The sequence below is a fragment of the Macrobrachium nipponense genome, chromosome 10 (genome assembly GCF_015104395.2).
Source record: "Macrobrachium nipponense isolate FS-2020 chromosome 10, ASM1510439v2, whole genome shotgun sequence".
In the NCBI taxonomy this organism is placed as follows: Eukaryota; Metazoa; Arthropoda; class Malacostraca; order Decapoda; family Palaemonidae; genus Macrobrachium; species Macrobrachium nipponense.
This window is the reverse complement of record NC_087204.1, coordinates 26,590,180-26,614,056: the sequence shown is the minus strand read 5'-3', so window position 1 is coordinate 26,614,056 and position 23,877 is coordinate 26,590,180. Positions and strand designations below refer to the sequence as shown.

Sequence of the window (23,877 nt, the reverse complement as noted above, 5' to 3'; positions counted from 1 at the left end):
CATAAACAAGATGTCAATGCAATTGGTCAATAGTTTGCAGCTAAAAACTTATCCTTACCAGGTTTTAAAAAGGCTAAAATAATGGCTAGTTCCCAAACACTTGGATAACTATGATCATGCCATATTCTGTTAATAATGCTTAAAATAAATAACTTGGTATTAAAAGGTACATGTTTAATCATTACATATGGAATTACATCGGGTCCAGGGGCTGTATCATTACATGTAGCAAGTGCGGAATCAAATTCTTTCAGTAAAAGGAGAATTGTATGACTCTTCCCTTCCTGTTGCAAAATTTAAAAATTTCTTTTCTTCAATGCTTGTAAACTGGTGACCAGGAGCTGCTTCACACTTGCATGATACATTTAAGAAATGATCAGCCAGGGCATTGCTAACCTCAGTTGCTCCAGTCACATACTGATCATTCACCTTCAACACTGGTGGTGGGTTGAGGGTGAATTTGCCTGCTATCTTTTATACTTTCCTCCACACAGAAGATGGTGGTGTTCTACTGTTAATGGAGGAAACAAAAGACACCCAAGACTGGCACCTAGCTTCTTTCATGGCACGACAGAACTGTGTTCTACATTTCTTGTATATAATTAAATTTTCCTGAGTACAGCGTCAACGCAATCGAGTTAAAGACCTTCTTGTGGCTCTGTGCAGGACAGTTAGTTTGAAGACCACCAGGGGACTGGTCGTCATTTGAATAACCCAGTCGTTTTCGGAACTGAATTGACTCCTACTGTATGAAGGGTTCCATTCAGCATGTCTATGGCATCATCAGTATTTTCCAACTGTTCTGCATTCCCTTCAATTTCGCTTAGCTCACGAAATCTATCCCAATCCGCCTTGTCAAGATTCCATCATGGCGATCTCTGTAAAGGTGGACCATTGCTGGTGTTTATAATGACTGGTGCATGATCACTAGTATGCCAATCATCTAATGTCCTCCAATCGAAGTCGAGAAAGCAATTAGAGCTTGCGATTGATAGGTCAATGCACAATGGACATGAAAGTGTGTGGGCTCTCCTGTATTAAGGAGTCCGACATCCTCATTTTCCACAATTGATGATATTATATTGCCCCTTGTGTTTGCTAAAACATCCCCCCATAAAGGATGTCTACCATTCAAATCTCCCAGTAAGAGAAAAGGTTGAGGGAGTTGTTGAATCACCTCTACTAAATTATCATACAAAATGTTATTATTTGGAGGTAAGTACAGAGAGCATACGTATTGTATATTTTCTCCCTATATCAATCTGTGCAACCACTGCCTGCAGAGGTGTACAAATAGACAAAGATATTTGGGGAACATCTTGACGAACGTACATGAGACTTCCGCCATGGGTTATATGGTGTTCTATAGCTAACATACTCTCGAGGACAAGGAGTATTAGCATCAAGCTTGCTCTCCAGTAGACATACAATTATGGGGGAATGCTCATGAATTAGGAGCTTAAGTTCTTCATATTTGGCCCTTAAACCTTGACAATTCCATTGTAAAATGGAGGAGAATACTATAGATTATTACTGGAAGACACCTGTAGATGGTCTTGATATATTGGGTTTTACGTTTGTCTTGTTCTTTGTCCTTTTAGATCTGATCTATTAGTTGAGGCGGATGGTGGACCTCAACTTGAATTTCGGATTTATTCAAGTTATCTTCCGGTTGATCAGAAACATCAACAGAGAAAACATCAAATTTATTTGACGTCATAGCTTTAATGTTTCTTATGGAAGGAGGCGAGAGAGATAGAGGAGTCTCTCTTTTTCGATTAATAGGTGGTGGGCTTCTAGGATTTTGCACCTTCCCCACTACAGATGCACCAGGTACGTTGGTTTAAAGTGGAACTTCCATCAAATCAGGCAAGGACATGGCCTGAGAAAGGTTTGTACTACTTATTGTAATGGGGGATGAAAGTTGTACGGAGATGGGCAATGCCCCACTGTTAATACACTGTGGCAAAGCCTCAGAAGGCAATAGGCTTACCTCATCATGCAGCATGTTATCATTAGATGGTATATTTCTTTTTCTAGAACTATTGGCAGTACTAGGTGGGTTTGATTTTAATGCCTTTGCATAGGTATTTGATTTATTTAATAGTCTTTTGGCATATCCCACACTTATATGTTCTAAAGTGGATTTGTTAAGGGCAGCTTCTTCCAACTTATACAGCTCGCAGGTCCTGTCAGTGGATTTATGATTTGAGTTTCAATTTAAACACCTGGCCTCAAGTGCACATTCTCCATGGTAAGATTTGGGGCAAATACCACACATTTTTTCATTTTTGCAAACTTTTGACAGGTGTCCAAATTTAAAACAATTAAAACATTCCAGTGGCTTCTGCTTGAATGGTCGAACTTTAATAATTGATGTACCTTGGACTTTGTGTACTTTCCATTCCTTTAAATGAACACATGGCCAGTATCTCCTTCTCTGTAAATTCATACAGATCTTGTTAAAAATTACTCCCCTTCCGTAGCTAAAATTTAGGTGGGGTTTGACATCTAACTTAATATCATCATCATTTGTTTTAAGGTTGGATAGTATTACAGATTGTGTGCATGATTTGGCATGGATAAGGTAACTATTTTTTTCCAAAACGAGATACAGTGGGGCATCGCTTAATCACGGATCAATATTCACGGATCCAGTTAATCACGGGTTTTTTCTTGGACCGCTTCTCATGCTACATCGCTGGTATGAATCGCTGCATCACGGGTTTGTCGTGTTGCGTATGCGATGTTATTTGGTAGGCTAACCCTCGGCTGCCGTCCAATAACTACCAACATACATTTAAAGACTCATATTATGATATTAACCCTTAAACACCGAAACAGTAAAAAAAAATTGTCTCCCGTGTGCAGGAGGTGTTTCAGAGTGAGCGCGGAAGCGGAAAAAATATTTTTTTCAAAAAATCACAGCGCGCTTAGTTTTCAAGATTAAGAGTTCATTTTTGGCTCCTTTTTTTGTCAATGGCTGAAGTTTAGTATGCAACCATCAGAAATGAAAAAAATTATCATTATCATATATAAATAATGCGATATATGTTGGCGCAAAAACAAAATTTCATATATAATTGTATTCAAATCGCGCTGTGCACAAAACGGTTAAAGGTAACAAGTTACTTTTTTTTTTGTACTTTACACTAAATTGCGATCATTTTGGTATATAACACATTGTAAAACGATAAAAGCAACACAGAGAAAATATTATCACAAAATAATGCATGAATTCGTAACCCGCGGATGTAAACAAATATTTTTTTCAAAAATTCACCATAAATCTAAATATTGTCCTAGAGACTTCCAATTTCTTTCAAAATGAAGACAAATGATTGAACATTACTATAATGTAAGAGTATTAGCTTACAATTGCAGTTTTCGACCATATCTGATGAGTTAAAGTTGACCGAATGTCAAATTTTTTTATATATATATTTTTTATATGCAATTATTTCGGAAATAAGAAAAGCTACAACCTTCAAATATTTTTCATTTTATTCTACATGAAATTGCGCACATTTTCATATATAAAACTCTATGAAATGCCTAATATGAAACTGAGCAAATATTCCGAGAATGGGACGTACGCATTTCGGAGATTTGTGGCGGAGAATCCACGCGCGGAGGGAAGGAAAGATTTGTTTTTAAATTCACCATAAATCTAAATATTGGGCTAGAGACTTCGAATTTGTTTCAAGATGAAGATAAATAACTGAATATTACTAGAATGTAAGAGTTTTAGCTTACAATTGCGTTTTTCGACCGTTTCGGTAGAGTCAAAGTTGACCAAACGTGGTTTTTTTTCTATTTATCGTGACTTATATGCAAATATTTCAAAAATGAGAAAAGCTACAACCTTCAATTATTTCTTGTTGTATTCTACATGAAATTGCACACATTTTCACATAGAAAACTTTATGTAACGGCTAATTTAAAATGGTGCAAACATTACCACAATCGCACGTATGATTTTTTCGGAAGAGTTACCGCGCGGACGTAAAGAAAATGTTATTTTTTTCATAAATCACCATAATCGAAATATTGTGCTAGAGACTTCCAATTTGTTGCAAAATGAAGGTAAATGCTTGAATATTACTAGAATATAAGAGTTTTAGCTTACAATTGCGTTTTTCTACCATTTCGGTAGAGTCAAAGTTGACCGAAGGTTGAAATTTTGGCAATTATCGTTATTTATATGAAAATATCTCAAAACTGATAAAAGCTACAACCATGGGTTTTTTAAGTTGTATTGTGCATGAAATTGCGCACATTTCCATATATAAAACTTTATATAACGGCTAATTTTAAAATGGTGCAAACATTACCACAATCGCATGTATGATTTTTTTCGGAAGAGTTACCGCGCGGACGTAAGGAAAAAGTTTATTCATAAATTCACCATAAATCGAAATATTGTGCTAGAGACTTCCAATTAGTTGCAAAATTAAGGTAAATGATTGAATATTCCTAAAATATAAGAGTTTTCGCTTACAATTGCGTTTTTCGACCATTTCGGTAGAGTCAAAGTTGACCGAAGGTTGAAATTTTGGCAATTATCGTTATTTATATGAAAATATCTCAAAACTGATAAACGCTACAATCATGAGTATTTTATTGTTGTATTTTACATAAAAATGCACACATTTTCATATATAATACTTCATGTAACGGCTAATTTACAATGGTACAAAAATTATGTCAAAGTGACGAAAAAATTTCCGAGATGTGTCACTGATACTTTTTAGTGCGGCAAGAAAGAAATTCGCGCTTGCGCACCTGCGTAACGATTGTAAACAAAACAACACCTTGATCCGTGAACTCCCAGCATCCCCCAAGGCGCGTGATTCAAGAGTTTTCGGCTGGTAGGCCTAAAAGTATTTTTCTGCGAATTTTAAAAAAAACTTTTGTATGTCGACGTAAAATACATCCAGTCGGCACCCGAGAGACAAATAATTTCTAAGTAAAAATACGTCCAGTCGGCAGTAAAGGGTTAATTGACAATAAAGGTAATAAAACCATTCTCACCTTATATATTATTGTCCTTTCTTCGTAATAAATAGCCTATTCAAGGTTTATGTACGACGTTCATCGGTAGGCTAAGCGTAGTTGCAGTGCGATAACCACCAACGTACACGAACAGATTCACATTATGATATTAACTGATAATAAAGGTAATAAAACCATTCTTACCTTATATATTATAGGCATATCTTCATAATAAATAGCCTATTCAAAGAATAATTCCACACCATTGCACTCAACTTATCGTCGGAGTGGTCAGCCACAAAATGTAAGCATATAACTTTACGAAAATGGTTTATGTATACGGTTGCATTCAAAGACACATTTTTTGTTTGATAAACTTTTAGAAATTTTAATAGTAGTAGTAGTAGTGTAATTACAGTAGTAATAACATTAGGGCTAAAATTAATTCGAACTTCATTATTATTTTGGCAGTATTCGTATATAACTTCTCTGAACAATGAAGTCATACAAACGCTATTTGTCATAGATTATCGTAAGTATTGCAGTTTGTTATTGGCGACAAAGTGTAAACGAAATACGTAAAAGCATTTTTTACCTTATATATTATCGTCATATCTTCATAATAAAAAGGCTATTCGTGGAGTAATTCCATATCAGTGAAATCAACTTTTATCTACGCGAGGCCAGCCAGCTGACAAAATGTACGTACGTATATGAAAATCAAATTATGGTAGCGTTCACAGCAAGATTATCTTTTGAAATTTTTATAGTACTATTCATGCTACGTAGTAATAATGTTTGGAATATACGTAACATTAATTTTCAATACAAAATATCATCGTTATTTTGGTAGTGAATAATAGTTTAGAATTATCATACATACACTGCACTTCATTCACTTTGATATTTTTAACGATATTTTTTTTTTTTTTACTACTAAAACCATCTTGATCTTGGGGAAAACATTTATTCAAAAGACAAAAATACACATCACAGTACGCATTTATTAGTTTGTTCCTGTGATTACATTATTACTACAGCATTGTACTTTTATTTGTACGTACAGTAAATACTTTTTTATCATAAATGTGTATTCATTCACAAAATGCATATTAACCTAAAAATGCGAAAGATGACTGCCGTGACGTCACCATACATACAATCTTGTTTGTACATATGTACGTACGTACTATCGCACACACAGTAATAAATAGTAGTTACACTGTCCCACAAACTACCCACATATTTTATATACTTTAGTAAACCCATAATAAAACACTTTTTGTACTGTAAATATAATTTCAAAATCATCTTACAAAACACAAAAAAATGAAAAGCCGTATGATTGCGTAGTAGTACGATGCACGGACATGTTCAGTCCAGTGTTACCAATTTTGCATTTTTAATGCTACCCTTAATTTTCTTGAGGTAATTAGCAAGAAAATTTTCAGTCTAGCATCTGGCAGGAAAACTTGCACTTTTTTTTAAATACATCTAGCATACGTATTTTGACATCAATTCTTTGCACTGTTAAGTTAAATATTTCTTTTGTTCTACTATATTTGATATATCATGTAAGAAAAAAAGAACAAAATCTTGCAAAACCAGAATAGGTTTCGAAATTATTAGGAATTATGCAACGTAATGTACAAGTACAATGTGTATGTTAGAAACATGTTTGAATCGAAAAGGAGAGCAATCGGTTGTAATTGGTTGGGTGGCATTGTTGTGTATTATGCGATTTTTTTTAGCCTTTTATGGAGCAAAATCTAGCAAGATATTGCCATTCCCATTTGGCAACACTGGCCTACCCACGTTTGTCCAAGTTTTGTTTGTTGTTGTTATGAAGTGTGGTGTTCGCCGCGTTCTTTAAATTGTACCCATATAAACGAGTTAATTATGTGGCATCCAAAAGCCCTGATTCTTTTACTCTTATGGGAAAGACGCCTAAAGGTCAGATGAAGGTTTTTACGTGGAATATATTAACATGTGTTGTGACGAAGGGAAGAGATGTTTCGCTGCATACTGCTGGTAGCATTATCGTTATTATGTTCATTGACGATTGCACTGCAAAATCGTCCCCATCTTTTATCAACATAGATTGTTGGTGAGTACCCATATGATTTACGTACATAATTTTGATAGTTCTCTTACCACTCATCCTCTTTTTCCTTGTAAAAAAAAAAAAAAAAAAAAGGAGGGGCCCACCATGCGTATGTAGGCTTCTAGCTGTAATCCATAGGCTAGTAGGCTACATATGTACAGTAGTACATATAATACATCTATTTTTTAAGGCTAATTTTGTAAAATAACTTTAAAACTGTCTTGAATTTAGTTTTAGGTGATAGTTGAAAACATATTTGGTGTTTGAACTAAAGTAGGCAGTTATAAACATTGGAATAGTGGTCTTGGGTGGGTTAACTATTAAAGTAGGCAGTTTTAAGCAATTCTTGAGGGGGGTATCAGGATAACACGGGTACGTATTTACTTATCACGGGGGGTTCTGGGCCCTATTCCCCGCGGATAACGAGGCCCCACTGTATATCTCCCAGTGCAATACTTCCTACTTTTTTCTGAATTAATTTGCATATTTTGAAATAGTTCCCTGTAACCCCCTGAGATTCAGCTACAAGTCACATTGGTGGTTTTGGCTTCCTCTGGGAAGGCATAACTAAATCAGCATCTTTTTCAAACCAGTCCGCAGGTCTATAAACATCCAAATCCTTTGGTACCTTATTGCAAAGAGCGGCCATTATATTAAAGTTATTAATTTTGATATTATTAATATTACATATTGCATTAAATGCTTCGTCATGACTTGTAAGATATCCATGAATCCCATTTTGTATCTTCAAGTTTCTTTCTTATTTCTTTTATACATGCATAACACTCAAATTCTTTGTATATACTACGTATCATAATTTGTCTCTATTGGAATTTGGAATGAAGGATTCGAAGTTTCCTTGCGTTACCTAAATTACTCAATTTTTGAGTATCAGTAGAATGGTCCTTCCTAGTTCCGAGGTCATCAACAGAGTTTTGCCTAATTAAATTAGCAGAGGTCGTCAACAGTCTGGGGTTCGCCATTCGATCCAGGGGTATAAGAAACATTAATTTCAGTCATTAAATTAGTTTGGGGGAAAGAAAAAAAAATTAGACTGTCTGACATCCCATAAGAGAACCCATTATCCTTTCATGAAATTAATTTCTCCACCAATGACACCTGCAAGAGCTGCTTCCCAAATGTCCACATCCTACCCTACCACAAAGGGATGGTACCACTATGATTAGAGTGGCTCAAGTGTATGCCAAACCCGCTTGATGGGACGGAGAGCATTACAAGAATACAATCATCCCCACTTTAATCATAGTGGCAGGCAAACCGGACAGAATGCCGAGAGTCCTATCTCTATGAAACCGGCCAACTCCTGGAATCCGAAGGCCAAGTTTTTGTTCGAGAATAGTCCCGCGTGCCTATATGTAAATACTGACACTCCTAGGTGTCCAAACATTATCAGGTAGTTGGCAAGACCACCACAGCTCCCACAATTGATTTTGAAAAACATTTCAATCCCGGATATGATGTCCCCTAAAAAACATCTGGACAGTGATATGGGTAAGAGAGTTTTGACAGCAAGGTTGGAGACAGTTGATAAATATGAAGGAAAATGAAACAATTATAAGTAATAGAAATAGGGTGCGAGAAATTTAGAGTCAAACTGAGGAAAAAATTCCCCGGATCAAGAGCCCTCTTGCCCGTCACCAGGCTTCAGCACAGGAATGATATGCTGTGCGGAAGCCCAATGACTTCATCAAGGCATTTCTCTCGTTAAGAGGGTTACAAATTTAAGTAACTTTATTTGTAAGTCATAATTCTTACGCTGAAACTGTACATTAATTGAGCATGATTATCTGAAAATATCCCGTGAGGCCATGTTTCCTAATGAGAAAAAGCCCTTACCATATAGGAAGTTTCCATCTTGAAGGAACTTGCATGACTGTGGATGTATTGGTAAGTGGAATTAAATTTAGTCTGTACGGTTACCACAAAGTCTGGGACTGTTCTTTGGAAAGGCACTAAAACCATGCTAGGAAACCAACAAGTATGCGGGCAGACACTTCCTGTTATTCAGTATCCAAACATCCAAGAATATCTCCAATTACCTATGGACCTCGCTAAAAAATTACCTTTGGACCATCATTCCCTCTATTTAAAATCTCCTACTAAAAAGAGACTTATGAGAGATTTCTGCTGAAGACAAAGTAAGCTATAAGAGGGAGATTAAACCAGTGGAAGACAACCAAAAAAAAAGAATCACAACTGCCTTTCACAATCTCCACCAGTAACGTACTGGTCTCAAGTCTCTCCATGCAAGTTAGGAGGTTGCAACTGTCCATATCCCAGAACCTGAGTCTGCACTTATCCCCGAAAGGTATAAAACAAGACTACCAATAGATAATCCTTTATTGCCTTAAACCGAGCTGCATAATCAGACAGGAAGCGAAAGTGTTCTTACTTCTTCCAAACCAAGCAAGTATAAGCATGAGGATATTACCCTCCAGCATCAGAAAAGAGTTACTTGTTTCCGTGCTAAAAACTCCCGCTGGCAACAAACCATAAGCTGGCTATACAAACTCGCTGGGTTGGCGTCTCCACTTCTCTGAGCAGTCGCAGAGGCGAGTCAATGTAGATAAAAGGTAATAACCCCAGCTAGACTGAAAATCCATCAGCATGTCTGTCAGTCTCAAGTTCATTTCCCCACAGGAAAGAAAAAGAAAGTGAACCCCCTACTAAAGATGGTTAACGGACCAATAAGCGTTTGTACAGCAAGAGGCAGCCTTTGGCTCTCCGTGACTTTAAAAGCCAAAAGACGACAAGCCAAGGCAGACCAAAAGGGAGACTGTGCGTCTGAGTTCGAGAAAAGTTACGAAATGCTGTCAAATTGGAGAAAGCGTTGGTTCTCTTCTCCAATATTTAGAGGGCGCCGAAATACGCTAAGACAATTAAGACATATTCTTTATGTGGCCTCCTTCCTCAACAAAATGAGGATACAGCAAGGCGTAGTGTCGCAACAAACGCCGACCAGCCTGAATGAGTTCCTCAAACTCCATTCAAACTCTTCTTCCATCAGCGGGCGACGGGAGGAGACAGCTGGCGACCGGAGGTAAACAAAAGAGCTTAAAGGATTGCTCTTTCTCCACACCCCTTGGCGACAAAAAGCGACACTTGTTGATAAGAGGTGACAGCAGCTGAGTGCTGTATCACATCCACCACAACTCAATGAGAGGAAGACGGTTTTAAGCGACTCGGGACTCGGCCAAGTCCGCACGCGTCGACTGCATTCACACAAGTCAATAACGTCTGCAGTCCGCATGAGACTGAGGGAAGGAGAACGAGGCGCCAGAAGAGGGAGGCAGTGAGAGAGGAGTTACGACGACTCTCCCGCCTCGTCCGAAAGCGATCATACATACTTGAAAGCATTCCTATATGAAACTAAGTTAGAAATCTCTGAAGCTAGAATCTCTAACTTGGCGAGAATTTTAGATACTACACACAATGTAGACTTGAAAGAGAAACATTAAACGAGGCAGTAATAAGAGATTTGCCGATAGCCGAAGAGGAAGCAAGCAAAGAACGAAAACAAGCTTTACGAAGAAAAAGGAATATGCTAGTAGACAGGAATTTAGAATAACCCATACATGAGAGAGATAAACAGTCGACTGAGTCGACATATCTAAATATGTAAAACTTGCTACAGATACATTATCATATCAATAAAATATCTATACCTATATTGTATATTATTAAACCTATGCATGCTAACACCTCAAACTAGGTGTTGAAGACGACAGAATGCGCCTACGGAGCGAGCATTAATGCTTACCGAAACGGTCCTTATGCAAATGCTTTAACAGTCCTAGGCAATCACTTTAACAGTCATTTGGTGAATGCTTTAAACGAGATTCAGACCATGAAAAGGGAGAAGTAGGTACTGGAGGACACAGAATCCCATCGTCCCAAGAACTGACCCAGTTCCCAGGCAGCAGACACTACCAACTGTCGCAAGGCAGTCCTAGGCTAGGGCTACGTACAGACGAGGGCACCAACACCTTAATTCTAACAGGGAACGCAAAAAAGAGCGCACATTATGGAGGGATTCGGAACGTTCCCATCACGAACTCAGTTCAACTGGAATTAGAACTAAAAATAGGTTTAATGTTCTAACTTCTACGCTTTTCCTGAACCGAATGGGGAGCTGAAGGCGGGGCTACAAAGGAAGTCAATAATTGCCTACTAAAATGGCTAGTCCAAGTAGGGATAGCCTGACAGGTTTATATCCTGACCTAACTAATTGTTTTCACAATCTATTAGTTTCCCGTCTTTCCTATATCTGACACATTCAGGCATAAATTTCTCAGAAAAATGCCCTACATTCTTCACATCTACTAGTTCCAAGATCACACACTGTACCCTTGCAAATACAAAGGAATGTTGATCAACTTCCAATTTCAACATCCTGGTTAGTGAAAGATATCCTAGGAAGTGAAATTACAATACCGTGAACAGGTGTAAAACAGCCAAACTTCATAGAATACCAACAATTGCCTAGCAGCAATGGCGGCAAGGAGAATTCTGACAAGAGCTAAAACATTCGAAACACACCTGGTGGAGAACAGGTAAACTAGACAGTCATCCAGGCAGCCATTCGATTTTTTGTTTGAATGCCGACTAGCCTAATCGGCGGGGAGATATAGCTCAATTTAACAGTACGTAAGATTTATCTCAAATAAATAAAACCCTATACCAACAGGTTTTCACTATACATTTTACCCGAAATCGTTAACATGACACTTATTGGATTGACAAAGCATTTGCAACAAAAAAGTCATATCAATAAAATCATTCAACAACCCTCAACTATACCCGTCAACAGCTTATAGATTTTAAGAGGTGTATTTCCACTGCAAAGTAACTTATCATGATAGTACATATAACTTTCATGGCAGTAGTTATTTGACATCATACTGTATGTATAAAAACTGGTAAATCTGGAATAAGCAAAAAAGACATTGAATATGCTACTCTGTGGGAGACAGTACTGTTTTGTATATAGCGCATACAATTTTACTAGGACAACTAAAAACACATGAAGAAAATAAGAAAACTTACTCTGCTGCAGATCCAGCGGCATAAAACAACGCGTACAATTCTTTCAAGTTTTTCAGTGATTCTATACTATTATAATGTGCCGTTTTCTTTGGAGGAGCCATAGCACCAAACACATCAGCTCCTCGGACAAAAATATCTTTGCAGGCACCATAGCCCACAGCGATTCGAACCTCACCAACAACATGCTGTTCCTCCACCTTAAGAAAGTTGTACAGAAATTTATCATTCTTGATCAATAGGTTAATACAGTGGACCCCCAGATTCACAGGAGAGAGGCACCAGAACACCCCCGAATTGCTAAAATCCATGAATACATGACACCCCTCTAAAAATGCTTATATCTGTCCTATTTTGATAGTTCAAACAAGAGACCCTCTCTGAAAAGACTAAAAATGTTTATAACTGACAATTCTAAGTTCTATAAAAAAAAAATGCATTTAGTCATGAATATTTTTCTATGAAAAATTCCACAAATAGGCAAATTTTCTGCAAATAATGAGGATAGTATACGGTCCAAAGAAAAATCCATGAATTGTGAAGCCACAAATCCAAAACCAGGAATAGGTGGGGGTCCACAATATAGAAAATAAAAAAAAAAACATATAATCACACACATGCCCTGTAAAGAAAACAAATTACTGTAACATGAGAAAACTATGTCTTAAAATTCATTTTCTTACAACACAAACCCATCATTTTTATATAGCCTAATTGTGCATTTGCACAATTTGGTAGCATAAAAAAGGAAATTGTGCAGACAAAAAGGATCTCATATCCAAGCAGCTACAACAAAATGACATACATACACATTTTTAAAGTAAGTTATATTTTTCGTAACATATAAACCTGAGGTCTTTTAAATATGGGATTAACTTTCAATGAGCTGGAAATCCAGCCATTAAACTTTTGCAAGATGGTTATGGTAATAGCTACTGGTGGTAGGGGCAGAAGCAACACCCACCAAAATCAGTGCACATTCAGTTCTACGCAGTTTACCTTTTGGGCCAGGTAAGAGAATGAGGGGTGGTAAGAGGTGATCCCTTTATGTAAAGACCTCAGGTTTGTATGTTACGAAAAATACAAATTACGTTAAAACATTGTCATTTGTTCCTACAGGACTTACTTTTGGAGGGAGGATTCTAAGTAAATCTCTGAACTGACTTGCAGTTTGGCTTACCTGGGTACTCTCCTCCTGGTCACAAAAGAGTAAGGAAGGAGACCATACCTCTGATCTATTGAACAAGAGAGAGGCCCAATCCTCCGACCTCTGAGCATTTTGAATTAAAGGAATGTATAATACCCTTGATTCAAAAAGGTCTGAATGAACCCGCAGTGTCAAAGACTATAAAGCTAAGAATAACCAACTATATACGCAGTTTGTTCATAGTCAGTCCCTCTCTCCCCTTGCTAGAGAGAAGGAAGGATTTGTATCTAACTAATCCAAATGTAGCTGGATTATAGATAAGATACTCGGTAATCTAGATCACCTACATGCACATCTATCCAGCACATGACAACTTGTTTACTGTTCCTTAGCCCACTGAAAAAGGAAAGAAGACAGGAGAAAGGGAGGAGGCCAGTCCAACACACTTTCTCTTTACAGCCCCACACCTTAGGCAAGATGCAACCTGTCCCTCAAGAACTGGGTGAACTACATGACTTGTTGATCATCCACCATAGGATCCAAGGAAATAGAGTCCAAGCAAGTTATGTAGAGAAAGAGGTAGTGTCATCCTCATTGAATGCTGTGGTAACACAAACTAAAATATGATTTTTACCTGTTTGTTTTTAAGATTCACTATAATAAAAATAGCTTTGTAAGCTTGAAGGAAAGTATGATATTGTTAAGATACAATAAAGTTTTGTACATACTTACCTGGCAGATATATACTTAGCTATGGACGACCGAGTCTATAGCTAAGTATATATCTGCTGGGTAAGTTTTCATGTACAAAATTAGATTTTTTGTAGCACTACAGATACTGATACTGACAATGATCAAAAAATAAAAAACAATAAAAACAAGCTGTAATTGAACATTTCTTCTATGTCCTGATTGGCCAGCTATGAGTGACGTCACTAATCTCCTCCCCATTTATACCATGCTTGTCACTTTTCAGTTGTCAAATCAGGAAGGCAGTCTTTTTAATTATGTTGATATTTTAACATAGCTAAATTATGGTGTCTTGTGCCACATAAATAGGAAAAACATGAGGCAATATCACAATTTGTCAAAAATTGTATTTTTCCTAAATATGCAAACCTTTAACAATAGGAATGTAATCAGCGGCAGCTGTAACCGGTCGTAAGCTTCGAACAAGGAGGTTCGGTAGTTAACTGCTTGTCCGACAGTCTGTGGTCCCGCACGACTGAGAGGTGAAGAATCACTTTGCTTTAGGCCCAGGAAACAGAGTGAGGGGTGGCATGAGGTGGGACTATGTGTACAGGACCTCAGGTTTGTATAGTTAGGAAAAATACAATTTTCGACAAATTGTGATTTGTTCCGATACGTAATACAAACCATCGGTCCTTTAACAATAGGAAGACTCACTTATTGGTGGGTGGAATCTGAGTCTTATGAACAGACTGGTGTTCGTCCGACCTTGGTTCCCTCCCTGGTCATAAGAGCAGAGGGAGGTATCCTAGCCTCTGCCCAGCTGATCGGGGTGAGCACCACAGGATCAGTGGTCACACCACTGGACCAAATTCATAAGAGGGAGGCAAGCGTGCCTCTTATGAATAGCAAGCAAGAACTAGTTCCTACTTCAAGAGCCAATATGAAGTCATGGGTTTGTCTCTTGTTGGCATCCACTCCCCCTACTGAAAGGGACAGGACGGTGTTCAGTAGTGTAGCTTACCTGCATCTGCCTCCTGTCCAGCGTAGTGACGACCGCAGCCCTCTGCCCACAGGTAGAGGAGAGAAAAGAGGAGGAAGAGAAGCCAGTCACACTCTTTCACTCGTCCATTCATGCAGTCACACAAGGATGCGATGCTGTTCTGTCCACTCGGGTGCTGGGTAAGCTACACAACTTGTTGAGCAGCCACCACAGGTCCCAAGGAGAAGGCATCCAAGGACCTGTGGGCAATATCCCGAAGATAAAAAGATGTGAAGGTGGTCTGGTTGGCCCAAATCCCTGCCTTCAGCACCTGTGCCACGGAGAAGTTCTTGCAGAACGCAAGGGTTGGACCAATACCTCTGACTTCGTGGGCTCTCGGACGAGGGGTACGGGTGTCGTCACTCCTATCCGCAGCGTACGCCCTCCTGATTACCTCACGAAGCCAGAACGAAAGAGTTTTCTTGGACACCACCTTCTTGGTAACCCTGGTGCTAACGAAGAGGCGTCGACACTTAGCCCTGAGGTGCCGAGTTCTCTTCAGATAGCGCTGTAGCGCCCTCACAGGACAAAGCAGCATCTCATCTGCATCATCGTCGGTGAAGTCCTTCAGGGAGGGGATCGTGAATGGCTCGAACCGGTCGTCAGGGACCGAAGGATTCCGAGTCTTCGCTGCGAAGTCCGGGACGAAATAGAGCGTCACAGATCCCCATCCGCTCGTATGTTTAACATCGAAACAAAGACCATGAAGTTCCCCTACTCTCTTCGCAGATGCCAGGGCCAGCTGAAAGACGGTCTTGAGGGTCAGATCCCTGTCTGACGACTCTCGGAGTGGCTCGAAGGGTCTTCGAGTCAAACTCCTAAGGACGAGAGTCACATCCCACCCTGGGGGCCTGAGTTCCCTGGGTGGGGAAGACCTCTCGAAGCTCTTCATCAGAAGGGAGATCTCGAATGAGTTGGAGATATCTACTCCCCACAGTTTAAGGACTAGAGCTAGGGTGGCTCTGTAGCCTTTAACTGCGGAGACGGAGAGGAGCTTCTCTAGGCGAAGGAAGACTAGGAAATCCGCTACCTGCTGAAGAGTGGCTCTGAGGGGAGAGAGACCCCGTCCACGACACCAACCACAGAAGACGGACCACTTCCCCTGGTACACAGCTGCAGAGGACTGCCTGAGGTACTCAGCCATCTCTGTTGCTGCTCGGCAAGAAAAGCCTCTCACTCACAACAGATGGTGGATAACAGCCAGCCATGAAGAGACAGGGATCAAACCGATTGGTAGTACCGTTCCACGTGTGGCTGGCACAGGAGGTTGTGCAAGGGGGGAATCTCTCTCGGAGCTTCGGCAAGCAGAGACAGCAGGTCCAGATACCAAACAGCCTGGAGCCATTTGGGTGCCACCAGAATCATCCGAAGATTTGTGGTGACCAGCACCCTGCTGATCACCTTGCGAATCAGACAGAACGGGGGAGAGGCGTATACAAAGAGGTTGTCTAACAGGTGTTGAAGAGTGTCCTCTGCAGCTGCCCATGGGTCCGGCACAACTGAGTAGAAAACCTGGAGTTTTCTGTTGTGCCGGGTGGCGAACAGATCCTCGACTGGACGCCCCCACAGGTTGAAGAGCCTTTACGCCACGTCTGGGTGAAGGGACCACTCGGTTCCTATCACCTGATTCCGATGGCTGAGCTTGTCTGCCACTACATTCCTCTTGCCTGGAATGTAGCAAGCTGACAGCTCTACTGAGTGAGCCACGGCCCACTCGTACACCTGCAACGTCAACTGATGCAATGGGAGGGACACTAGGCGCCCCCCTGTTTGTACTCCACTACCATGGTGTTGTCACTCATCAACACCACTGAGTGTCCCATCAGACGGTCCTGGAACTCTTGGAGCGCGAGAAACGCTGCCTTGAGCTCCAGGGCGTTGATGTGAAAGTGCTTGTCGTGATGATCCCACACACCCGCAGCCAGCAACTCCTCCAGGTGTGCGCCCCATCCCTCGGTCGACGCGTCTGAAAACAGCAACATCTCTGGGGGGGTGGGTGGAGTGCGAAGAGGCACTAATCTTACGAGGTTCCCGTCGTCCAGCCACCAGGCTAGGTCCTGCCTCACCTCCTCCGTGAGAGACATGGGAAAGTAAGGCGGGTCTCTTGCCTGTGACCAACTCTCCTTTAGCCTCCACTGAAGACACCGCAGGTGAAGACGCCTGTGAGGGACTAACTTCTCGAGAGACGACAGGTGACCAATCACGACATGCCACTGCTGAGCTGGCTGCTCCTGTAGGGACAGGAACAGTCTTGCTGCCTCCCTGAACCTGCTGATCCGCAAGTCTGTGGGAAGACTCGCCCTACTACCATATTGATCAGCAGGCCCATGTACTTCATCTTCTGCTTGGGCTCGAGATCCAACTTCTTGAAATTTACCACGATCCCTAGATCGCGGCAAAACTCAAGGAGTCTATCCCCGTCCTGTAGCAACTGCAAGCGGGAGCTCGCCAGGACCAACCAATCATCGAGATACCTCAGATGACGTATCCCTACCGAATGGGCCCAAGCCGACACCAGAGTGAACACTTGCGTGAACACCTGTAGGGCAGTTGAGAGACCGAAACAAAGTGCCCTGAACTGGTACACCGTCCCGTCGAGGATGAAGCGGAGGTATTTCCTGGAGGACTGATGGATGGGTATCTGGAAATACGCGTCCTTCAGGTCCACCGAAAGCATGAAGTTGTTCTCCCTGATGGACTCGAGCACTGAACGTGTCGTTTCCATCGTGAACCGAGTCTGGCGAACGAATCAGTTCAAGGGAGAGAGATCTATCACCAGGCACCAGCCCCTCGAGGAATTCTCCACCAGAAAAAGTCGACAGTAGAAGCCCGGTGACTGATCCCATACGATCTCCACAGCTTTGCTCAGCATGGCTTCTACTTCCTGCCAAAGCGCCACGTCCCTGGCAGAACCAGGAATATACCTCTGAAGATGGACCGGGTTGGAGGTGAGGGGTGGCTGTGGTAGATATCCCTCCTGAAGGACATCCACTATCCAGGTCTCTGCTCTGTAGCGCTGCCAAGTTGCCCAATGGCTCGCCAGGCACCCCCCCAACTTCCGGCAGCAGGTGAGGGGGAACACCGTCCCTAGCGTTTCCCTACTCTCTTCGACTTCTTCCCGGCTCCTCCTCAGGAGAAGGAGGGCTGATTACAATCACTCCTTACCGCAGAAGTCGAAGGCAGAGTCTTTCCTCTTGGCTTCAACGAGGCAATTGTCTTAGCCGCAGAAGCGCTAGCCAAGCTCTTGGGCTTAGCCGCAGTGGCTCGAGGCTGCCCAGCCGCCTTTGTGACTGCCTGGTGGACAAGACGGTCACTGTCATCAGTGCGCCTTTGTTCCACCGCAGCGTTCACCATCTCTCTGGGAAAGAGAGAGGAGGAACTCAGCACCGGTCCGTTCCGAAGACCCAAAGCCGCCTCGCGCCCTGCTGACCTGGTTACTCGAGTGAGGACAGCGTCCCAACGCCTCAGAACCAAGTTGGGCCACAGGTTGGCCATCTGGTGGGCCAGGTAGGAAATCGCCCTACCTCCAGACTGGCACAGTCTCCCGAAAGCCGGGTCCCCTTCAGGAGTGATGTTTCCCGAGGACACTGTTAGGGACCACAGGTCTAACCAGGAGACTGCTTGAAATGCTGCCATGGCAGTCGATTCCAACGCAAGTGCCTCTTGCTGCGAGAACCAGAGGTTCTCGACCAGCAGGTGTTGGAGACACACCCCCGGAGTTAGCCTAGCCAGCTCCGGGTTAACCTGTTTGGGCGGCAGAGTGTCCTCCGTTGGCATGTAGAATCGCCTCTGTCGTAGTAGAGGTGGGGGAAGGAACTTGGACGACCTGCCGGACCGAAGCGAGCCCTCCTGTCCGGAGACGAGAGTGTCCACCTGGCCTAGCAAACTGTCGGCCAAGGCTGATCGCGGCAGACACACCGTCGTCCTGGGTTCCTTCTTAGGACCCCAGAAAGACTCCAGCCTAGATTAGATGTAGGCTCAGAGGGTGGAATCGCTGATCCTTCCCCGAGGTCATTGTGCTGATGAATCAGCGCAATAACCTCAGCAAACGACCTCTGGATCTCGGGAGTGACTGCGTCCTACGGAAATGGACCGTCAAGCCCATCCAGAGAGAACGCCTCCCGAGACCCTCCTCCTTCCACAGGAGGAACCACAACAGACCCCTCATGGTCTCCTCCTTCCACTTGTGCGTACGATCTGGTCGGTCCTAGGACCGTGCCAGGTTCGTAGGCCCTCATGGAGGGAGGGGAGGAGGCTACCTTCTTCTTCCTCGGCTGTGGGGCCTTGGGAGTCGAAGGGGAAGAAGCAGCAGCAGACGACGACGAAGACGTCGACAACACCTTCCTCTTCATCAGCTTCCTCAGGGCCACCGTCAGGTCCTACATCCAGGACGGAGCCAGGGCAGTTGCCAAAGCAACAGGGCCCGGCAGCACCTGTCTGGAGGGACCTGGGGTGGGGGCAGCAACACCAAGGGCAGGAAAGACGGCGGCAGGGACTAGTACGGGAGCGGCAAGCACAGGAACAGGAGGCAGTACAAGAACAGGAGGCAGTACAGGAACCAGTGGCATCCTAGGCACTGGCGGCAGATCCAACGGTGAGCTCTTGGGACACTGAAAATCAGGGGCTGGGGCAAGTGGCAAAACCAAGCGGGGGCGTGACGACGCTCCTCTGCACACCCAACAGCGGAGCCTGCACAGTAGCTGACGGGGTCACCATTGTTACGTGCTGCATATATATCAGGTGAGGAGGGGCAGCATACCCTGGCATAGACACCGTAGTGGTAGTTAGGGTTACAGGCCCATGGGTAACCGGTCTGGAACCCCTCGCAAGATGACACAGCAGCCCCTGAACGCTCGGTGTCCCCTGGAGCCCCAGTGAGTACCAGACCTGGCCAAGATCGTCCCCCGCGTCAGGCATACCTGAGGAAGGAAGTGTCGGGTTAATGGGGGACGGGTTACCCATCGCCCAGGGGGGGACAGGTCCCACCCCGAGCGAACCGAAGACCCCGAGTACAACTGAACGTCGGGGTATCTCGCTTCCTCCTCTACACTCCCCGAAGGGGAAGGAGCCATACGTGGGAGCTGTGACGGAGGGAGGAAAGAAGAAGACGTGTCCGTAACCAAAGGAGTAACTGGAAAACCCTCCGATGACTCCTTGGCCGGCTTAAGCGGCTTCTTCCTTCCCTCATAACGCTCCCACTGCTCCTCCAACCAAACTACACAAACATCACAAGGCTCGGTGCGAGAGCACTCACGCCCTCGACACCGAGTACAATATTCATGAAGATCAACCTCAAAAAGGGATCCAAAGGCCCCACACTCACGGCCCTCCACACCAGGGCACAATCTGCGGTTGACAGGGGGGCGGGGGGGTCTTTCCGGCTCGCGGGAATCCATCACACAAGCAATCACAATAACAAAAAATAAACCACAATCGTACTCACGTTATTTCACACAAGCACACAGTATAAGAAAAAGTAGGATAATATTGCTTCACAACGATGAAGTAGAAATCTCAGCATACGACAGAAGTGGGCAGAACAGAGAACAACACGTCTAACACCCAGCGTGGCCGAAAGCAAAGTGATTCTTCACCTCTCAGTCGTGCGGGACCCCCGACTGTCGGACAAGCAGTTAACTACCGAACCTCCTTGTTCGAAGCTTGCAACCGGTTCCAGCTGCCGCTGATTACATTCCTATTGTTGGAGGACCGATGGTTTGTATTACGTATCGGAACAATTGTAAATTTTCATTTTCATTTCAAGAAACATTTCTGCAGCTGACGTCATATCTGGAGTATGAAGTCTTCATCCGTTTAGCATACGGATTTCCATCAGTCAGGCTTGGAGTAATTACACTATGCTCTGTGTAAATGACAGTTATAATTATAATTACCAGTCCTATTATCAAATCTTAATTACAACTAAAATTATTATTAAATAGAAATACAGAATTACAATTACTACCTTAAAAATACAAAATTAATTACATTTCAAATAAATTCCATTTATAGTACAACTACTCCAAACCTGCCGTCAATGCACAGCCCTGGTGTAAATGGGGTGTGGCCTAGGCAGGCAAGAGATGCCGACTGGTCAATTTCCATTACTCAAGATGCAACCACCTTTCTTATACCTACTTTGAGTCCAAGGACCTATGGGCTACATCCCAAGGTAAAAGGACAAGAATATGATTTGCATAATTCAATTCCATCTTGGTAATCGACAGACAGGTTCTTCCTTAATGCAATGGTGGGACCGATGCCCCTGGCCTCAAGAGATCTGGCCTGAATCATGCTGATGTCCACCAGGAAGTTGCAGGGTATACTCGTTTGATTAACTCACTAGTCAGAGAAATGACAATTTGGACAACGTTTCTCGGCCAACTCTAAGTTAACTAACAAGTCGTTAGTATTGGGCTGAAAGTGTAGGCTTTACGGAGACAACATAGACATCATACTGTCATTGAAACCAAAGGATCATAGAAGTGGAATGATCCATTTCACTGATCACCTTTGAAACATGTAGAATGGCAAAAGGCATAAGCTTCCAGATGTAAATGGATATCAAAGTAGACACATCAGAATTCTAATCACCAAGCCTATCTCTCAACTTGAAGCTTAAATATATTGAGATTTCTTTGCCTCAAAGTAAAAAGAATTCCTGTAAAATAAGAGTTGAAACAAATAAACCCAGACTTAAACCAACCTCATGCATGCAGTGTTGAACAGGTGTTTCAAGGAAAATACATCTGTTTACCAAAAGTGTGTAACACTTTACTCAATACCCTCATGCAAAAAACTCAAAAGAAATGGTAACATTATTAAATATCCTATTAATCACTAACATTTAATTTTACAAAACCCTCTTTAAATTTTAAACATTATTGTATATGTACTTTCCAATATTTCACAAGTATTTTCACAATCATATACGTATCTATGGCAATTATGTACGCTTAATGTCATATAGTTTACTGCATTTGGACTTGGTTTTAAAAAGAACGGGATTGTTTGCATGGTCCTCCCATGAAAGGTACTGATCCTCTCAGAGAAAAATGAGGTCACCATGGTACCTAGAGAGACATGAGTGAGAACTGCAAGCAACACAAGCTAATGTCACAACGACATCACGTAATTAAAAGAAGGTAACTGACACCATGTGCCAGGCTCCATCCAGGCAATAGAAAGATTCAGTAAGATGTAACTAAAATATAACTGTCCTGTCCTTGAGGACATCGTCCTCAAGCTCTGGATCTTAAAAGATAACCTCGCTGAATAATTCCTCTTTGCAGAAAGGTGATAGCATAGTTTAAAGTTAACTGTGAGGTATCTCTACCGACATACAGGCAGGGGGTCACGCTTGCAGTCCCTCAAATTTCAGTACAGTACTGCAGGAGGGTACAAACAAGACAATGTGAGCTTTCTTCTTTAAGCCGAAGCACAAAATGAGTCAGAATGGCCAAGAATAGTTTACATCCAACCATTCTCATAAAAATTATTTCCTTACTATAAAGGATGAAATGCAAGATGCCTACTTAAAACAAGCATTCTTACTGAATAAAATTACATCTTGATGTGTCAACAGTAAGAAAATATCAAGTACATTTTACAAGATTTAAAATCTTCTCTATTTAACTTGTTTTCCAATAGACTACCTCTTCAGAATCAAGCTACTGCTGATAATGGGTAATGGATACCAGGTTTCCGATTTCCTGGCCATTAGAAGCCCAACCTTAGTTCTCTTGAGGATGGGTGGAATGTTGGAAGGCCTCACCACAGACTATAATCTATTAATAGCATGCAAATAAATGCTTTTATATTCAAGAAGAATTTCATAAATACAAACAATTTTACGTAAAAATAAAAAAAGCCATTGGGTTAATATGGTTATACTACATTGCTATCATACAAAACAATTCTTATGCGTATACTATAATGAATGAAAAAGTTAATAAATTAAACATGAACAAAGAAGAAAAATTAAGCAATAGTATTATCAAAACGATGAAGAAGAAGAATACAGCCTTGAATATGAAAAGAAAAAAGGGGGGGAGGAGAAATGTTACAACAGAGAAAGAAAAGGATTAGTTCCAAAATAAGCTTGAACACCAAGGGAACGTACACGGGAGGGAAAGGGAAGTGGAAATACACAAAAAGGATCACAATCAGCAGTTTCATCATTCCTTAAATTTTTAATAAAAAATATAATGGAGAAAACTTAAATAAAGGTAGAAACATGTACTATAATCCGTAAAATCAAATATATACAACAATGCACTCAGTTTAGCAGTGATAATTGGCTTTAGACATAATGCATTGAGTTAAATTGCAAACTGCTGATTAACCTTATTTATATCAACTGCTCATTAATGATTATCAAGAAGCTTACTGAAAAGCAACTGTATAATTTAAAAATTGTAAGAAACCTCATGCCCACAAAAACACACGCACATAAGCAAGCGCTTGTTGCGGCACTTTCCATACGTTCGACATTGCATGTGTAAGCTACGTAAACGTAGACTAAACGAATGAACATAGATAAGTTCCATTATCCAAAGGACTTGAAGAGAAACTAACAGAATGGTTTAGTACCTTCATTACCCAAATCAATGCTGGGTGACAGCATGTAGGTTATAAGTTTGTCCTCCTAAATGAAGAGAGAATACATTTTGACTTTTCACACTGATCTAATTACAAAGCTAAAACAATGCAGTGCATTCATTTTTGGTCCTACTAAAACCATTTGTTCTTATTTATCTGCATCTTAGCATCCCCTAAACCATTAATACATCCTATCACTATTTTTACATTTGGTTTTCACTGCATATATTATGC

General features: G+C 41.7%; 1 protein-coding gene across 1 annotated transcript in view; it reads right to left on the bottom strand.

Annotated features, from left to right (window-relative positions):
* LOC135223500 (ADP-dependent glucokinase-like) overlaps window positions 1-23,877 on the bottom strand; it is a gene marked incomplete in the record, with an annotated part of 132,761 nt that overhangs the window by 106,503 nt on the left and 2,381 nt on the right. Inside the window, 1 exon segment of the mRNA XM_064261944.1 lies at window positions 12,167-12,363. Within this exon segment, the coding sequence (XP_064118014.1) occupies window positions 12,167-12,363 (197 nt within the window).